Raw genomic sequence first — 17,916 nt, forward strand, 5'->3', positions numbered from 1 at the left:
GCTAAGAAATGTAATCAAGTCACAGAAAAATAATTAAAGCCAAATGAATAATTTTCTTCAAGCTTAGATTTTTCAGAAACATGATTAGTCTAGACAAACCAGATTCAAATATGACAAAAGCACACAATCAATTGGGAATCACCATTTTTCCATTTAATATGCTGAATACACTGTTTTGGTCTTCCTTTGAAAGGTTATTGGACATATCCCAATCTCCTTCGATTGGAAAACATAATACTTGGCAAAAAAAATTGGGTAATAAAGACAGAACCATTTCAAATGCACATGTGTAGACAAATGTTGGCTTTTCATACAGCATAGTTTGATTCAGTTGTCCTCAATCATACTAATAAATGTTACAACTGAGAATATAATTTAAAGTAGATACTTTTAAAGTCTGAATACTTGTAAGAAAAAGTTGAATACAATAGAAAAATAATATTGGTCACACTTTGTGTCCGTCATTGAAGGTAATAATTCTAAAATAATTAAGAGTGCACAAGGATGGCGGACTTAAATGGGGCTCCACTTCAAGCAAATTCAATATGAATTCAGTTGCAAAGAACACATTATTTCATCCAACTATAAGATATCATGGAATGATGCAGGCACTGTACAGCAATGGGAACGGTAATATTCTACGTGTAATCATGACAAGATGTCAGGTTCAGATGGATTATATTCGGGAAGTATTCAGACCTTCACTTTTTCCACATTGTTACGTTACAGCCTTATTCTAAATTTGATTAAATCATCCCCCCCAATCTAAACAATACACCACAGTGACAAAACAAAAACAGGTTTAGCCATTTTTGCTAATTTATAAAAAAGTGTAATATCACATTTACTTAAGTATTCAGACCCTTTACTAAATACTTTGTTGAAGCACCATTGGCAGCGATTACAGCAGAGTCTTCTTGGGTATGACACTACAAGATTGACACACCTGTATTTGGGGAGTTTCTCCCATTATTTTCTGCAGATCCTCTCAAGCTCTGTCAGGTTGGATGGGGAGTGTCTCTGCACAGCTATTTCCAGGTCTCTCCAGAGATGTTCGATCGGGTCAAGTCCAGGCTCTTGCTGGGCCACTCAAGGACATTCATTGTCTTGGGGTCTTTGTCCTGTTGGAAGGTAAACCTTAGCCCCAGTCTGAGGTCCCGAACGCTCTGGAGCAGGTTTTCATCAAGGATCTTCTCTGTACTTTGCTCTATTCATCTTTCCCTTGATCCTGACTAGTCTCCTTTTACCGAGGAGTGGCTTCCATCTGCCCACTACCATAAAGGCCTGCTTGGTAGAGTTCTGCAGAGATGGAAGGTTCTCCCATCTCCACAGAAGAACACTGGAGCTCTGTCAGAGTGACCATAAGGTTCTTGGTCACCTCCCTGATCAAGGCCCTTCTCCCTGGATTGCTCAGTTTGGCTAGGCGGCCAGCTCTAGGAAGAGTCTTCGCGCTTCCAAAATTCTTCCATTTAAGAATGATGAGGCCACTGTGTTCTTGGGGAACTTCAATGCTGCAGAAATGTTTTGGTACCCTTCCCTAGATCTGTGCCTCGACACAATCCTGTCTCAGAGCTCTACGGACAATTCCTTGGACCTCATGGCGTGGCTTTTGCTCTGACATGCACTGTCAACTGTGGGACCTTAGACAAGTGTGTGCCTTTCCAAATCATGTCCAACCAAGTTGTAGAAACATCAAGGATGATCAATGGAAATAGGATGCACCTGAGCTCAATTTCAAGTCTCATAGCAAAGGGTCTGAATACTTATGTAAATAAGTGTTTTTTATACATTTGTAAAAATTGTCTAAAATCCAGTTTTTGCTTTGTCATAATGGGGTATTGTGTGTAGATTGAGGATTTAATTTTGTTTTTATATATCTCAGAATAAAGCTAACAAAATGTGGAAAAAGTTAAGGGGTCTGAATACTTTAAGGTCAAAAGTCCAACCAACAGTAATGAAGTTATATTGTACTTACACCTTCAGAGAGTTCACACCCCTTTACTTTTTCCACATTTTGTTGTTACAGCCTAAAAAAATTGATTAAATTAAGATTTGTGTCACTGATCTACACACAAATGTCAAAGTGGAATTTTGGTTGTGAAAACATTTAAAGCTGAAATGTCTTGAGTCAATAAGTATTTAACCCCTTTGTTGTGGCAAGCCGAAATAAGTTCAGGAGTAAAAATGTGCTACAAATCGCATACGTTGCATGGAATCATTCAGTGTTCAATAATAGTGGTTAACATTAGTTTTGAATGAGTACCCCATCTTTGTACCCCACACATACAGATAATAAATTGTAAGGTCCTTCAATTGAGTAGTGCATTTCAAGCACAGATTCAACCTCAAAGACCAGGCAGGGTTTTCAATGCTTTGCAAAGGGCACTGATTGGTAGATGTGTAATTTTTTTTTAAAGAAGACACTGAATATCCTTCTGAGCATGGTGAAGTTATTAATTAGGCTTTGGATGGTGTATCAATACACCCAGTCAATACAAAGATACAGGCGTGCTTCCTAATTCAATTGCTGGAGAGGAAGGAAAATGCTCAGGGATTTGACCATGAGGCCAAAGGTGGTTTTAAAACAGTTCGAATTTAATGGTTGTAATATGAGAACGGAGGATGGAACAACATTGTAGTTAGTCCACAATGAAGACACAGTTCAGTTGAATGCATTCAGTTGTACAACTGACTAGGTATCCCCCTTTCCCTTTTCCAATACTAATCTAAATGACAGAGTGAAAAGGAAGCCCGTACAGGATACGCAAATTCCAAAACATGCATCTTGTTTGCAACAAGGCACTTAAAGTAAATGTGGCAAAGAAATTAACTTTTTTCCTGAATACAAAACTTTGTGTTTGGGGCAAATCCAACACATCAATGAGTAGCACTTCATATTTTCAAGCATGGTGGTGGCTGCATCATGTTATGGGTATGCTTGTCATTGGCAAGGACTAGGGAGTTTAAGCTAAAAACAGAATACAGCTATAAGCAGATGAAAAATCCTAGAGAAAAACCTGGTTCACTCTGCTTTCCAACAGACACTGGTAGACAAATTCACCTTTCAGCAGGACAATTACCTAAAACATAAGGCCACATCTACACTGGAGTTGCTTACCAAGATTGTAAAATCCAGGTGTGCAAAGCTCTTAGACTTACCCCAAAAAACATACAGCTGTAATCACCGCCAAAGATGCTTCTACAAAGTATTGACTCAGAGGTGTGAATACTTATGTAAATTCGATTTCTGTATTTAATTTTCAATAAATGTAAAAAAAATAAATAAACATGTTTTCACTTTGTCATGAGGTATTGTGTGTAGATGGGTGAGAAAAAAAATCTATTTAATTCAGGCTGTAACAAAATGTGGAACAAGTAAGTAAGTGTGAATACTTTCTGAAGGCACTGTATATCACATGTATACAATCTCCTATAAATTGTAATTTCACCTTAAATGCACTTTACCAACACAATAACTGTAATCTCTAAAAGCACAAAGTGCTTCAACATGGCTGTGTATAAAAGTCTATTGCACTTTACTGAGGTGAGGTCTAAGACTGGTGTCTTAAAGCGGAAGCAGGGTTATGGCCTTCCTACACCAGGTCCATCGCCGCATAGGCGTCTCAGACGTACATGACACAACTGAAGCATACGGAACAACTACTGAGTGAAAGCAGCGGCAACCAAACATTTAATGTCATGATCACTACAAGATTTTCACAAGGAACGTTTGAACAGCCAATGTGAACGACTTACAATAACAGAATGAAGGCAGATGGTTCATGTGTTGTCAGGAGGCCAGCTCTTAATTATTCGATCTGCAGGAAATGCATTGAGATAGCAACTTTATCAGCTGCTCACAAAAACATTAATATGTGTAGTATTACTTTAAGTTGAACTTAAGGTCATCTATGCATTTTAACTCTCAATGGTTGAGGCTTGGATTGGGGGTAGGGTAAGATGAGAAGTCCACCTGCATCTCATGGGCAACTTCTACATGTAGCCATTCGATTCAATGGCCCAGGAGAAGTTGGGGGGTAGGGTGATCCCCCCCGGATCATCCCAGGAGGGGTTCAACGCTTGTATGCCAAGTATAGTTGTATCGCTAAGGTCACAACGACAATACCAAGAGGCAAAAGACCATTGAAGAAGAAAAAACTATTCTTATTATTACTTTCTTCTCCAATACCATTCTTCTTTGCTTTCACGGGTAGAGGATGGAGAGAGAGAGGGAGAGAGCAAGAGAAAATGCCTTCTCAAAGGTCACTGAACTGGTCACAGATGTGGCAGGTTGTTAAAAAGGATGTTGAACGCAAAGTTCATGTCATCGGTTACTGCTAAGTATCTGGATCACACAAGACACCAAAGCGAATGATGTGTGCAGTATGTCACAACACTAACGACAGACTCGCATAAACACAGATAACAGCCACGTAATGATTCAAAATCTTCCTCAGAAGACACAAAACTGACAACATTTGTTGCCAGGTTGCTGTGTCTTGTATGTTATTATGTCTTACTATCTATGTAACATTTTTCATCACAACTGTGGCTCTGTCAGAAGTGGCAGAGTCAGAAGGAGGAATGAGTTGGTCTTAAAGGCCTCTTAAAAAGGGAAGAAGTGATGGCATTCGCTAGAAGTGGGCATGCTGATTGGCTACAAAGTGTCCCCTGCATTCACAGATTGGTTGCGAGAAGGGTCACTGATAGGCTACGACAACACCCAGGGCATCACTGATTGGCTGAGAGCAGGCCCTGTCTCTGAGCGTGCTCCAGGATGGCGTTGTGGCAGAAGTAGTACTGGTCTGGGGTCTGGATGGTGAAGGCCCTCTGCGTTCTCATCCGCCGCACCGTCTGACACACGTTGAGCGTCCCCACATCCTGCAGCTGGGACAGACAGATGTCCAGGGCACAGAAGGTACCTGGGGTGAGGGGAGGGAAGGCGGGAGACATCATTATCAACAAATGTGTTGTGGGGAAAATGCAGGAATAACATTAGTTCACTATGGCCTCCATACATTATAGCCAAGGTGATGGCCTTAGAAATAGAATCCCTATTAGAGAAATTGAGGTGACACCTATGACTGTCCATAGAGATTCTATGTCATTCTGTGCTTTACACCGATCTTACCACAGGGCTTATTTTTGGCAGGAAAGATGATAATTAAGTTCGATATAAGCCTGTATGAACCTTTATCATATCATGTTTTATGTGTCTTTATTTGGGACTCAAGGACTAGAATGAGTGACACGCATAGACTAAAGGAGTGGTGGTCGTCAATGAGAATTAAATATTCACCTGTTCTGCCGATGCCAGCACTGCAGTGAACCACCATGGGGGGTCCCAAGGGGTGGCCCCTCCACTGGGGCCCCATGGCCTTCACTGACCGCCTCTGCTGCCTCTTGACGGCCCCCAGAAAGTCAATGAGCGTCACGGCCGAGGTGGGGACGCCGTAGTCGGGCCAGCTCAGGTACTGGAAGTGGGTCACCTGCCTCTGCTCACAATTCTGGTACAGATAGACACACACAGCCCATGAGATGTAGCTTCAAAATGGGTGAACAACCACCAATGTTTTGCAATCGTTCAAACTCGATGGAAGTTTTGATATTAGCCAACAGTCTAAGAAGAGATGGTAGTGTGTGCTATAGCTAGATAATCTCAGATTTCTGTCCTTGGAAAAAATACAAAGGCATGCGTTCTCCTTGGGTAAAGGGAGCAGAGGCCACTTGAGACGTGTAGCTTGCTACTGTACCTCCATGTTGTGCAGCTCCAGGGTGGTCTGGTTGTAGTGGGAGTGATTGTCCACCCTCTGGTTGACCACAGCCATGTGACCGTACACCTCCTGGCCGCCTTCCTCCAGAGGCCAGTACTGACCACACTTCTTCCGACCTCCCTCGTCCGCCCTGCAATACACAGATCGATTATCTCCATGAGGGTATTGACGATCTTTCTAGAACCTCTAGGAAGTGCCCCATTGTAACCTACAGTATTTGGGTCTGGTTCACAACAGTCATTTCCAAATGTCAATAACTCATTTAACAACAATTCTCTACATCATGCCCACTGGGTAAAACAAATATGTAAGAAGATGAACTACCTTGTTGTCATGACAACGACTAGCACGTTTTGCTCCCAGACCATCCTCCAGAAATCCCCATAGGTTTTCTCCAGTGGTCCTATGGACAGCAGAGGGTAGAATGAAGGGAATGAACTACTTTTAATAAAGACAAAGACATCATAAAGCAGGGGTGTCAAGCATACGGCCTGTGTATGTTTGACACTGTGTCCAGTTTATTAGGTACATCGATCTAGTACCAGGTCGGACCCCCCTTTGCCTCCAGAACAGCCTAAATTCTTAGGGGGATAGAAAGGTTGCGCAATTGGCATGAAGGGACCAAACATGTGCCAAGACAACATTCCCGACATCATTGCAACACCAGCCTATACCGTGACACCAGGCAGGATGGGGCTATGGACTCATGCTGCTTACGCCAATTCCTGAATTCCTCAATATTCTTTAAAAAGGACAAAAACCAAATGGAAAATGTGTAGAAATGATAATGACCTACATTTATAACGTTTCTTGACTGTCTCGCTCGCAAGTAATCACAGAAAAAAAAGTTTATGGCAGCATTTGAAACTGCCGATTAAGAACGCAGAGTTCATCTCAGCCTATGCTGCCCTTCAGTCCCTTGACTTTTTGGCCCTGACGGAGACATGGAACACCGCTTCTCTCTTTTCATCTGACTATGTTCTCTCTCATAGTACGAGAGCATCTGGACATCGTGGTCATGGCACAGGGCTACTCATTTCTCCTAAGTGGAGATTCTCCTTCCTCCCTCCCTGGCAACTTCAACCTTTCCGACGTCTGCCTTCGATTACTTTCTTTCCAACTCACTCTTTCCCCTCCTTTTGACCTCACTCTTTCCCAGTCCCCTCCCACTCACAAGGCAAGCAATACGCTTGACTAGAGGCTGTTCACCTACACATCTCAGTGCAACCCCCTTCCAGGTCTCTGATCACAAACTACCTCGTTTCCTTTTCTGTCTCCCTCTCCTCCAAACCTAGCCACTCAACCCCTGCAGCTTATCCAGAACGCTGCAGCCCGCCTGGTGTTCAACCTTCCCAAGTTCTCCCATGTCACCCGCTCTTCCGCACACTCCACTGGCTTCCATTTGAAGCTTGCACCACAACAAAACCATGGTACTTGCCTACGGAGCTGCAAGAGGAACTGCCCCTCCCTATCTTCAAGCTATGCTCAAACCCTACACCCCAACCCGAGCAGTCCATTCTGCCACCTCTGGTCTCTTGGCCCTCCCACAACTACTGGAGGGCAGCTTGTGCTCAGCCCAGTCCAAGCTCTTCTCTGTCCTGGCACAATGGTGGCAACAGAATCCCTGCCCATCTTCCTAAAACCCTACCTCTTCTTAAATAATCCCACAGCACCCCAACCCCCCCTTTGTGAACTAACACTTGACCCCCCCCCCCCCCCCACACCACTAGCTCAGACTCTGCTGATAGCTACTTTGAGGAAAAATGTACTTTGATATGTGGTTGTCCCACCTAGCTATCTTAAGATGAATGCACTAATTAAGTCGCTCTGGATAAGAGCATCTGCTAAAATTACAAAAATTTAAATGTAAAGCTAGGGAGTCTGAAAAGTAAAGAAACTAGGATAGAGGATTAGCTTTTGCAAATTTAGACAGTGAGGAAATAACTAATTTCAACATCTCTACCCCACCCCCAACAAGAAAAATCACATTTTTGACTGCACTGGACATTTAAAATGTGTCTTTATGTATCACATTTTCAACTGACTCAAAATTATTTTGTCAATCAGCGGGTTATAAATGCTTATGACAAGTCTTACAACGCATCCACCACATCAATGCATTTTCCTTGCCAACTTTAGTGTTACCAAAATACCAATAGTTTGAGAACCAATGGAACCGCTTACAAATTAATAAATAGCCCATGAAAAAATGTATTAGTGCAAAAGTATCTGATGGTGAAACTAGCAGGTATCATAGACGGCCATCTTTGTACCTTGAGTACCGATGTACGCATTCTTCTGTTTGTAGCCGTCCATGAAGCTGGCGTTGATGTAATCCGATCTCTGTGGGAAAAAACAGGACTTTATCACAGCCAACGATAGAATAGGGGTCTTATAACATCAGAGCTGTACAGTAGAAATTCAGATAACATTATACAAACATATGAAAATATAGCTCAGTTATTTGTGTGTCTTAATAGCATATTCAAGATGAATCAAATCATTTAAATTAATATTTCAAGTTCTGGGAACCACATGTAATGCGTAGGCACGTTTACAAAGACAGGAATACTAACAGCAAGTCTTCGAATGCACTTTGTGCTTGATGAAAGGCAATGCCTTCAGAAAGTTTTCCTAGCCTTTGACTAATTCCACATTTTGTTGTGTTACAGCATGAATTCAAAATTGATTAAAAAAATAATAATTCTCACCCATCTACACACAATACCCCATAATGACAAAGTGACAACATGTTTAGACATTTTTGCACATATTGAAAATCAAATACCTAATTTACATAATGCACATTTATTGAAAATGAAATACAGAAATATCTACTTTACATAAGTATTCACACCCCCTTGCTATGACACTCCAATTCCCTTTGATCATCCTAGAGCTAGCGCTACAACATGATTGGAGTCCACCTGTGGCCAAATCAATTGTTTGGACATGATTTATACACTGAACACCTTCCTAATATTGAGTTGCACCCCCTTGTGCCCTCAGAACAACCTCAATACATCGGGCATGGACTATACAAGGTGTCGAAAGCATTCCACAGGGATGCTGGCCCATGTTGACTCCAATGCGTCCCACAGTTGTGTCAAGTTGGCTGGCTGTCCTTTGGGTGGTGGACCTTTGTTACACACAGGAAACTGTTGAGCGTGAAAAACTCGGCAGCGTTGCAGTTCTTGACATAAAACAGTGCACCTGGCACCTACTACTATACCCCTTTCAAAGGCACTTAAATCTTTGGTCTTACCCATTCACCCTCTGAATGGCACACATACACAATCCATGTCTCAAGGCTTAAAAATCCGTCTTTAACCGGTCTCCTTCCCTTCATCTACACAGATTGAAGTGGATTTAACAGGTGACAATAAGGGATCATAGCTTTCACCTGGTCAGTCCATGTCATGGAAAGAGCAGGTGCTCCTAATGTTTTGTACACTCAAGTGTATTAGGTTCCACAGTTGATAGTGCATATTCAGAGCAGAAACTATACCATGCGGTCCAAGGAACTGTCCGTAGATCTCTGAAATAGAATTGTGATGAGGCATATATATCCGGGCAAGGGTATAAAACAATTTCTAGAGTGTTTAAAGTTTCCAAGAGCACAGTGGTCTCCATCATTTGGAAATTGAAAAATATATATGTCACTACCCAGACTATGCCAGACTCTGGCCGTCTGACCAAACTGAGCAACCGGGCAAGAAGAACATTGGTCAGGGAGGTGACCAAGAACTCAATGACCACTGACAGAATTACAGTTCCTTGGCTGCGAAAGGAGAACAGGCTCTACAGCACTTTACCAATCTGGGCTTTATGGGAGTGGCAGACCGAAGCCACTCCTGAGGAACAGGGACATGATAGCACGCCTGGATTTTGCAAAAATCACACAAATGACTCCAAGCATAAGACAAAAGATTCTGTGGTCTAATGCGACAAACTGAACTCTTTGGCCTGAATGCAAAGCGCTATGTCTGGAGAAAAACAGGCACAGCGCATCACCCATAAAACACCATCCCTACTTTAAGCATGGTGGTGGCAGCATCATGCTATGGGGATGCTGGGAGACTGGTAAGGATAGAGGGAACAATGAATGGAGCCAAACACAGGCAAATCCTCAATGAAAACTTGCTTCAGAGCGCAAACAACCTTTGACTAGAGAGAAGATTTACATTCCAACAGGACAATGACCCCAAGCATACAGCCAAAGCAACGTTGGAATGGCTTCAGATCAAGAATGGGAGTCCTTGAGTGGCCTAGCCAAAGCCCAGACTTGAAAATCTGTGGAAAAACTTGAAGATTGGTGTTCACTCCCCATCTAATTTAACAGAGCTTGAGAAAATCTGCAAGGAAGAATGGGAGAAATCCCCAGATCCAGATGTTCAAAGCTGATACGGACATACCCAAGACAACTCAAATCTGTAATTGCCACCAAAGGGGCTTGGTGGGGGTGTGAATTGACTCAGGGGTGTGAATACTTATGTAAATGAGATATCTGTATTTAATTTTCAATAAATGTGCAAACATTTCAAAAAATATACTTTCACTTAGTCATTATGGGGTATTGTGTGTAGATGAACAATTTTTTTATTTAATACATTTTGAATTCAGGCTGTAACAAAATGTAGAATAAGTCAAGGGGTATGAATACTTAGTGAAGGCACTGTATGCACTATGCACAGGTGGTTCCTAGAAAGTGTTACTGATATCTTTTGTATTATGATTCTGTAAAATTTAACTGCATGATGACGTTGTCATTTAACCTTTGAGAAATACACACCTCGTTTCTTCTGGTTTTCAGGTGAACTCTTGTTTGGTCAAGACACAGGACATCCCCATAGCGATTCCTCTCCTGGTTGTATGCAGTACTGGAGAGATTGACAGACACAAAATCAACCAATGGTGATTTATGAATATCATAAAACAATACATCAAGTTCCTACTCCAAGGGACTGGTGCAAAGTTTTGCCACCCAGTTTGACACTTTACTTCTTTCCTTGGAAGTTTAATTGATAAACCTAGAGTCTCCTCTCATTTGTAACCCAGTGAGGGTTCAGGGGCCTCACAAAGAATCAGAGTAGGAGTGCTGGTATATGATCAGTTTTGCCTCAGATCATAAAGAATACGATTACACGGACAGGAGAGATTGATCCTAGATCAGCTCCTACTCAGACGCTTTGTGAATATGGGCCCGGAACTCTAGGCTTCTCCCCATCCAGCTCAAAAGCCTGGAAATGTAGACTGACCCAAAGCTAAACCTTTATAAGTGCTTCTATCCATCTACTCACAGGGCACAATGGAATGTCCCAGGTGGTTGCTCCTTGCGGATTTCCTCGTACTCCAGGTGGATGCCTGAGCGCTGGAGACTACCCAGGTGGGCCATGAGCTCAGGCAGACGCATGGCCTCAGGCCCAGGGTTGTGGACCGACGAGTCCTCCAGGGGGATGCCAACCAGCTCATCCACGGGGTCCACACGGCCGTTCTGCCCAGCCAGAAGCTGCTGGTTCCAGCCGTGGGCATCCAGGGGCAACAGCCCCCCCAGGTGCTCAGGGAGACAGTCCCGTGGGAGGTGCTGGCAGAGGTCAGACATTTTGACCATCTGGACCTGGGAGAGGAGAGGGGAAGGATGTAGGAGAGAGTGAGGGCTTCACCTACCACAGTCAAATAACTTCCTTGCTCCGTTTCGAAACACACTCACGTCATTACAACTGGACCACATGTCAATACAAGTCTGGAATCCTTTTTAGGACATCCTGATTTGTAAGCTGTAGGTTTCAGCCTTCAGGATGTTCAATGCATTCTGTACAATATAGGATTAGGTTGATTTCATTCCCATTCAATGCATCATGGGACAAGACATTAGATTGAAAATGTGACTCGATAATTATTATTATTTATTTTTTTAAATAGTAAGTCGATAAATAAAACCAGGGTTTCGCAAACTAATTTCTGGGGTCTCCCCTGGGTGCACATTTTGTTTATTTCCCTAGCACTACACAGCTGATTCAAATAATCAAAGCTTGCTGAGTTGAATCAGCCGTGTTTGTGCTAGAAAAAGTGCAACCGGGGGGGCCCAGGACCGAGTTCGGGAAACTCTGGAAAATAATAAATAATTTTATAATAAATGGATTCCAGTTCTGATGTCATCTCAATGAAAAAATGTGATTGTGGTGATAACACCAAGCACTCAATCTCATGACCTTCTCCAGTTCATCAAAAGATGCAGGTTAGAGTTAAAACGAGATCATCAATGACTAACTCAAGTTGTCTTTCTAGTTCTGGTGAGGAAAAATCAAATCACTCTCCTACTGCCTTTAACTAATCTGCTTTAAGAGATAGAGTACATGCTGTATCTATAAGAGGCACGCAAAATATTTGTCATATCTACCGTTTAGTGAAATGCCACCATTTTCCAAATAGAGGGCACTACTTTTGACTAGGGTCCATTGGGCTCTGATCAAAAGTAGTGCACCATATAGGGCGTAGGGTGCCATTTTGGACGCTGCAGTGGGGATTCCTGATACCAAACATTCGCATCCCCTGAGGGGAGTGACTTCCTGTGTAGAGGTCACAGTGGAGACACCTTGCATCCATCAATCATGACAGCGGAGGAAGTGCCTTGTGTACCAATTACATGCAGGGGTGGACAGCGGTTCACCTTCCAATGCCAGGTTTTATACACTGGAAGGGATCATAACGATCATCCCCAGGTGTGTTTATCTGCTCCTTACTAGGAGATGTTCCTAAACTACGGCAGGGAGTGAAAGGGGTTACTGGTGTAATGTCTTTAGAGACACAGGGGCCATGCTTCGCTCTACACTGTGAGGCTAAGCCTATGATAAGTGCACCATGCCAGAACAATCTCCATCATGCTGCATCTGAAAAACCACAGTTTTAAATGGAAACTGATGGCACAGCTTGCATGGTGCTAGCAACACCAGGGTTGTGTGATTCCTGCATTGGCCACATATACTTAGGAAGTCTGTGTGACAGTGACTGATGTTCCAAACCTTCTTGATAGTTAAAGTTGGACTTGGTGCTCGTTTCTGAAGATATGATTCTGCCCATAGTGAGAATAATACCACTGCACTCACCCTCTCCCTGAGTTTCTCCTTAAGCAGCAGGCTCAGCAGGTTGTAGGGCACGCGGAACCAGACAGGGGCGCCCACTATCAACACTTTCTTCAGCCTGGCAGGGAACGCCCCCTGGTGGAGAGCAGAGCTGCAATTTTGGAACAGTTTTGCAATCCTGGCCACTTTTTCATAAACATACATTTTCTGTCAACATATTAGCCTGGTGAACAGATATTGATACACTACTACAATATGCTGGCTCAGTACTTTCTAACCTTGAGTAAGTTGAGGATCTTCTTGCTGAGGTCCAGCTCAAAGTTGGTGTAGTTGGAGCCCGCCATGTCGTAAATGAACACCAGGCCGTTTCTTTGAGTTTCAAAGCTGGAGGGAAAGAGAGTGTGCAAAGCTGTCATCAAGGCAAAGGGTGGCTACTTGAAAAATCTCAAATTTATTTTGATTTGTTTAACACTTTTTTTGGTTAACACATATGGAATCATGTAGTATTTCATAGTTTTGATGTCTTCACTATTAGAAAATAGTAAAAAATTAAGAAAAACCCTTGAGTAATACCTTCTTCTTAATACATAAGCAGATTTATAATTCCGTGTGCTATGCATAATGTACTATAATGAATGCCATAGGTGCACATAATTAGTGGCGTAAAAAAAATATATAAAAATATATATATATATATATATATATGAAATGTGTATGACCTGGCAGGCATATATATATATATACACACACACACTAACACCAACATGTCTCATATTTGGTCCAATTTGTCTGTTTTTTTTCACCCAATGGTCTTGATTTTCAATGAAAGGAAATTGATCATGTCATTTAAGCCGGAGTCTCATCCACATAACTGAACAGAATAGATAATAGGCTAATACTGGTCCTCCGTAGCTTAGTTGGTAGAACATGGCGCTTGGAACACCATGATCGTGGGTGAGATTCGCAGGACCACCCATACGTAAAAAATGTCTGCTATACGATACACACACACAAACAAATCTCTGTTCTCACCTCTCCACAGCCTGGTCCAGGAGGTAGAAAAGAGCTTGCAGGACAACATGGTTGCCTGTCTTGTTGGGGTGGTGGAGCTTGGCCGTGTACAAGGCTATGGAGGCGCCTGAAGGGTCTCGCACACTCTGGTAGAACAGAACAGAGACAGGGGTCAAAGTAAGGAGCGATTAGGGTGTGCATCTTAGCTGCACTGCGGGGCACAGATGCCAACATCCTAATATTCAAATAAGATTCTATACAGTACCTTAGTTGAGCAAAGGAATAGAATAAGCAGCACATCAAACCAGAAGTCTTTTAAAACAGTGTTAAAAAGTGATTGCAAATTTAATTTAGTATTAACTTCAATTTTTTTCTCTTGATCTAAATACACAGGGAATTGTAAGTGGTATTCTGACAGACGTGCATACAGTTGACAGTAGAAGTACATACAGAACTAGTTGCACACTGGATCCAACATGCAATCATCAAATACATGGGACAAAGCAGCAGCTTGCAGGTCCAAGTATCCAAAATGGGGTCTGGGTTCAGGTTGACCACAAGGTGGCAGAGTAGACATGACCATGAGAAGCAATGAGAGCTTTGGCCACGTGGAAGCACCTGGGTTCACAGTCAGATTTAAAATGGGCGCTGCCTCACATCTCTGAAGGAGTGAATTGTATGAAACTACCAGTATGAAATGGGACATTGCACTTAAGAGGAAACAATTGTTAAAACAAAGGTCCCGTTCAATTAAAACATGTTACCAGGTTACTGGAGTATCAATGACAATACATTGTTCTTGCGCAACTGTGTGACCTATTCAAAACGACAGAATTTCAACTGAATAGTCTAGTCTGAACCGCAACAGTGAAGAGCATACAATATATTGCCACAATTTACACTCACCCCAGCATCCAAAAAGCGGACCGAGTGACTATTTTGACAAATTTATTTACCCCTTTATCAGGGCCCACATTCATAAAGTGTCTTAAGAGTGGGAGTGCTGAGTAAGAGGTTTGACATTTTAGATTATAATGAATAAGATTACGTGGAAGACCTAATCCTAGATCAGCACTCCTCCGAGGCGCTTAATGAATACGTGCCCTGAACACTCCTGTTATTTGAGGGAAAATGTGTCTTATGACTAAAAATACCTGACAGGATACAGACAGAGGGCCAGTGCTGAAGTGGTGGAAGTGTTCTTTCTGTGAGGAAGGAGGTTGTCTCAAATCGATGCAGCAGACTGGCAGTGGCGTGACAATGGGAAGGGAGGGGGGAGAGAAGAGGGATCGGTGACAATCAGCTGTCATAGCTCTAGCCCTGCTGACTGACTCAGATTTCCAGGCAAGGAGGGCAGGGAGAGAGGGAGGGACCCTTCACTACCACACTTGAGCCCAGTCCAAGACAAACTACATGGAAGGACCCTGACTTCTCTATTTGAACTATTGAGTTATTATTAACCCATTGCAACAGTCTAAAGACTACCAACATGCTGATATCTTACACCCCCCCCCCCCACAACATTCTTGCTGAAACTCTATGCAGCTTACCATTAACAATTCTGAATGACTATAAAATACCATTTTGAATTCAACATCCAATTTATATTACTAGTAGTACTACTACTAGCAGCCTTTTACACTCATACCCGTAAATGGGTTGAAAATGTCAAATTTGCACACTGATAAGTGCCTAAATTGAAACCAGTTGCTGTACAGTAACATGATCTCAGGGACTCTATTTCACAGCTCTGTAAGGATTTTGACTGACAGCCGTTCTGACTTGGACCACCACACGCGACTAGAAGTTGCCCCCATTCTCCCACTAATTTGGCAGCTTTTGCAAAAAAATGTATTGCTTGAGTGAGGGAAATGCTGTAACTTACAAGGACTCGATGTGTTTTGAAAGATGAGACGTTGAGGATTATAATACCGCATTGGTGTCATACAAGCAAGCCAAACACCCATGAGTCCAAATGTGCACCTCACATTTCCATATCAAAACTAATGTAATTTACACTCAGTGTAAATTACATTAAGGACAGCTGCTCTTTCCATGACATCAACTGACCAGGTGAAAGCTATGATCCCTTATTGAAGTAACTTGTTAAATCCACTTCAAATCAGTGTAGATGAATGGGGGATACAGGTTAAAGGATTTTTAAGTGAATGGGCAAGACAAAATATTTAAGTGCCTTTGAACAGAGTATGGTAGTAGGTGCCAGGTGCACTGTTTTGTGTCAAGAACTGCAATGCTGCTGGGTTTTTCCATTCTCAACAGTTTCCCGTGTGTATCAAGAATGGTCTACCACCCAAAGTACATCCAGCTAACTTCACAACTGTGGGAAGCATTTGAGTCAACATGGGCCAGCATTCTTGTGGAACACTTCCGACATCTTGTAGAGTCCATGTCCCAACGAATTGTATAGCCTCAACATTTATGATCGCCATGTTTGATGTACAGTTACAAGATGACATTGCGTTATACCCCGAGATGTCCTTAACAAAATGAGCCCGTTTGTTTTGTGAAGAAAATTTGCACCGGACCATGCTTATCTCATGACTAGGGCTGTAGCGGTCATGAAATTGTGTCAACTGGTGATTGTCAAGCAAATAACTGCTGGTCTCACGGTAATTGACCGTTAATTAACAAACACGTCTTGGCTTCCACACATAGCCGACAAGCCACGGAGACATTTTGAACATCTACATCCATTTTTAAAAGTTGAATAAATCCATTTAATATAGCCTACACCGCCACAATAAATCCATTCTTTATTTTAGACACGTCTAAAGAAACATGATATGAAGAAAATGTAGTCTATTTTAGAAGAACAGAATACTACTGATATGGCTATGCCATAATGCCTGTGGGCTACACCAATTCATTTAGCAGACAAGATTCGCTTAGAATTGCGTGGCATTTTTTTAATAGTATGAAGAATACAATTGTAAAAAGATGAATAAAATAGAAAGGAAGTGCGCACAAACGGCTACTCTGTTGAGCGGTTAACAAAGAAACAAGTCAGCCTATATGCTTAAATTTAGAGTTATTTATGCAACTTTAGTTGCGATACAAACGTTTGGCTACATGTTTTGATTTTTAATACATTTTAAGGGTGCATGATGCGACTAATGATAATTAGAAAAGGGAAGAAAAAAAAATACATGAAAGGCATGAGCTCCGATTTGTTTTTTGTGCAGGCTGCATACACTTCAGTCTCGCCTTCACAATTTGACAAGCACTTAATATTCTAACCAGGCCTTATATTTCCCGGTGGCATCCTCCTTGTGTGCCTGTAAAGCCCCCTAAAAAAATCCATAACTTTTGCACCCCAAAGTGTATTGTGCTCTTGGGCTGAATATAATAATTATAATTCCCTTCTCCCAGCTACCATACGCCGAAGCACCTCTCACTCAAAAGGCTCTCAGATATCTCAATTATTATTAGCCAATGACTGTCAAGTGATCGGGTCCTTCTCACAGGCATCTCAGCTAAGTAGTATACTACAAGTGAAGACCGACATGTCGGGGACGCAACTGAGCGAATCCCTCATCGAATTTGGAGGCGCATATTTAGGAAGAACTGGCCACATTTTGCCTACTTTGTCTGCCAACAAAATGAGTAGGCCTAACGAACACCTACGTCAACCTACTATCCCCATAGTACAAAAGTTTACCTATTCTATTGGTCAACTTCTCCTTCTGTGCAATAAATAAATATTCCAACCATACTCCGGGACATTTGTGGGATGTGAGATCCCAAATTAATAAACACTCGCATCAAAAAACTTTTTAAAAGCAAATGAGGCTGATACAGATCAGAACCATTTAGCTTAAAATTGTTGATAAACTATTAGGCTATTTCTTCACATTATAAGCGCAGCAATGCGCACACTGCAGTAGGCTAGGGAGAAAACACTTCTCAAAAGTGACTGCAAATGCGATAAAGCATGTATCGCTTTATTACCAATGTGCAATTATGGTGAAAATTCTAACCCAAACTTGAAACTCACATGCCACCTATGTATGCCAGTTAGGCTCTACACT

At 42.2% G+C, this 17,916-nt stretch overlaps 1 protein-coding gene across 3 annotated transcripts in view; it reads right to left on the reverse strand.

The window, feature by feature from the left end:
- Nucleotides 1-131: 131 nt before the first annotated feature.
- The window catches only part of ptpn9a (protein tyrosine phosphatase non-receptor type 9a), a 48,162-nt gene continuing 30,377 nt past the window's right edge, over nucleotides 132-17,916 (reverse strand). For 2 of the 3 annotated variants that reach the window (XM_071326764.1, XM_071326765.1), the window contains 10 exons: nucleotides 13,889-14,013; nucleotides 13,135-13,240; nucleotides 12,881-12,991; nucleotides 11,075-11,391; nucleotides 10,567-10,654; nucleotides 8,048-8,117; nucleotides 6,099-6,177; nucleotides 5,754-5,904; nucleotides 5,300-5,507; nucleotides 132-4,922 (listed from right to left, as the gene is read on the reverse strand). In XM_071326764.1, coding sequence (XP_071182865.1) covers nucleotides 4,732-4,922; nucleotides 5,300-5,507; nucleotides 5,754-5,904; nucleotides 6,099-6,177; nucleotides 8,048-8,117; nucleotides 10,567-10,654; nucleotides 11,075-11,391; nucleotides 12,881-12,991; nucleotides 13,135-13,240; nucleotides 13,889-14,013 — 1,446 coding nt within the window. In that variant the 3' untranslated portion in view covers nucleotides 132-4,731. Of the gene's footprint in view, nucleotides 4,923-5,299; nucleotides 5,508-5,753; nucleotides 5,905-6,098; nucleotides 6,178-8,047; nucleotides 8,118-10,566; nucleotides 10,655-11,074; nucleotides 11,392-12,880; nucleotides 13,008-13,134; nucleotides 13,241-13,888; nucleotides 14,014-17,916 lie in introns of all 3 variants that reach the window. The other variant, XM_071326766.1, reaches the window with a different exon arrangement.

Source organism: Salvelinus alpinus, chromosome 9 (assembly GCF_045679555.1).
Source record: "Salvelinus alpinus chromosome 9, SLU_Salpinus.1, whole genome shotgun sequence".
In the NCBI taxonomy this organism is placed as follows: domain Eukaryota; kingdom Metazoa; phylum Chordata; class Actinopteri; order Salmoniformes; family Salmonidae; genus Salvelinus; species Salvelinus alpinus.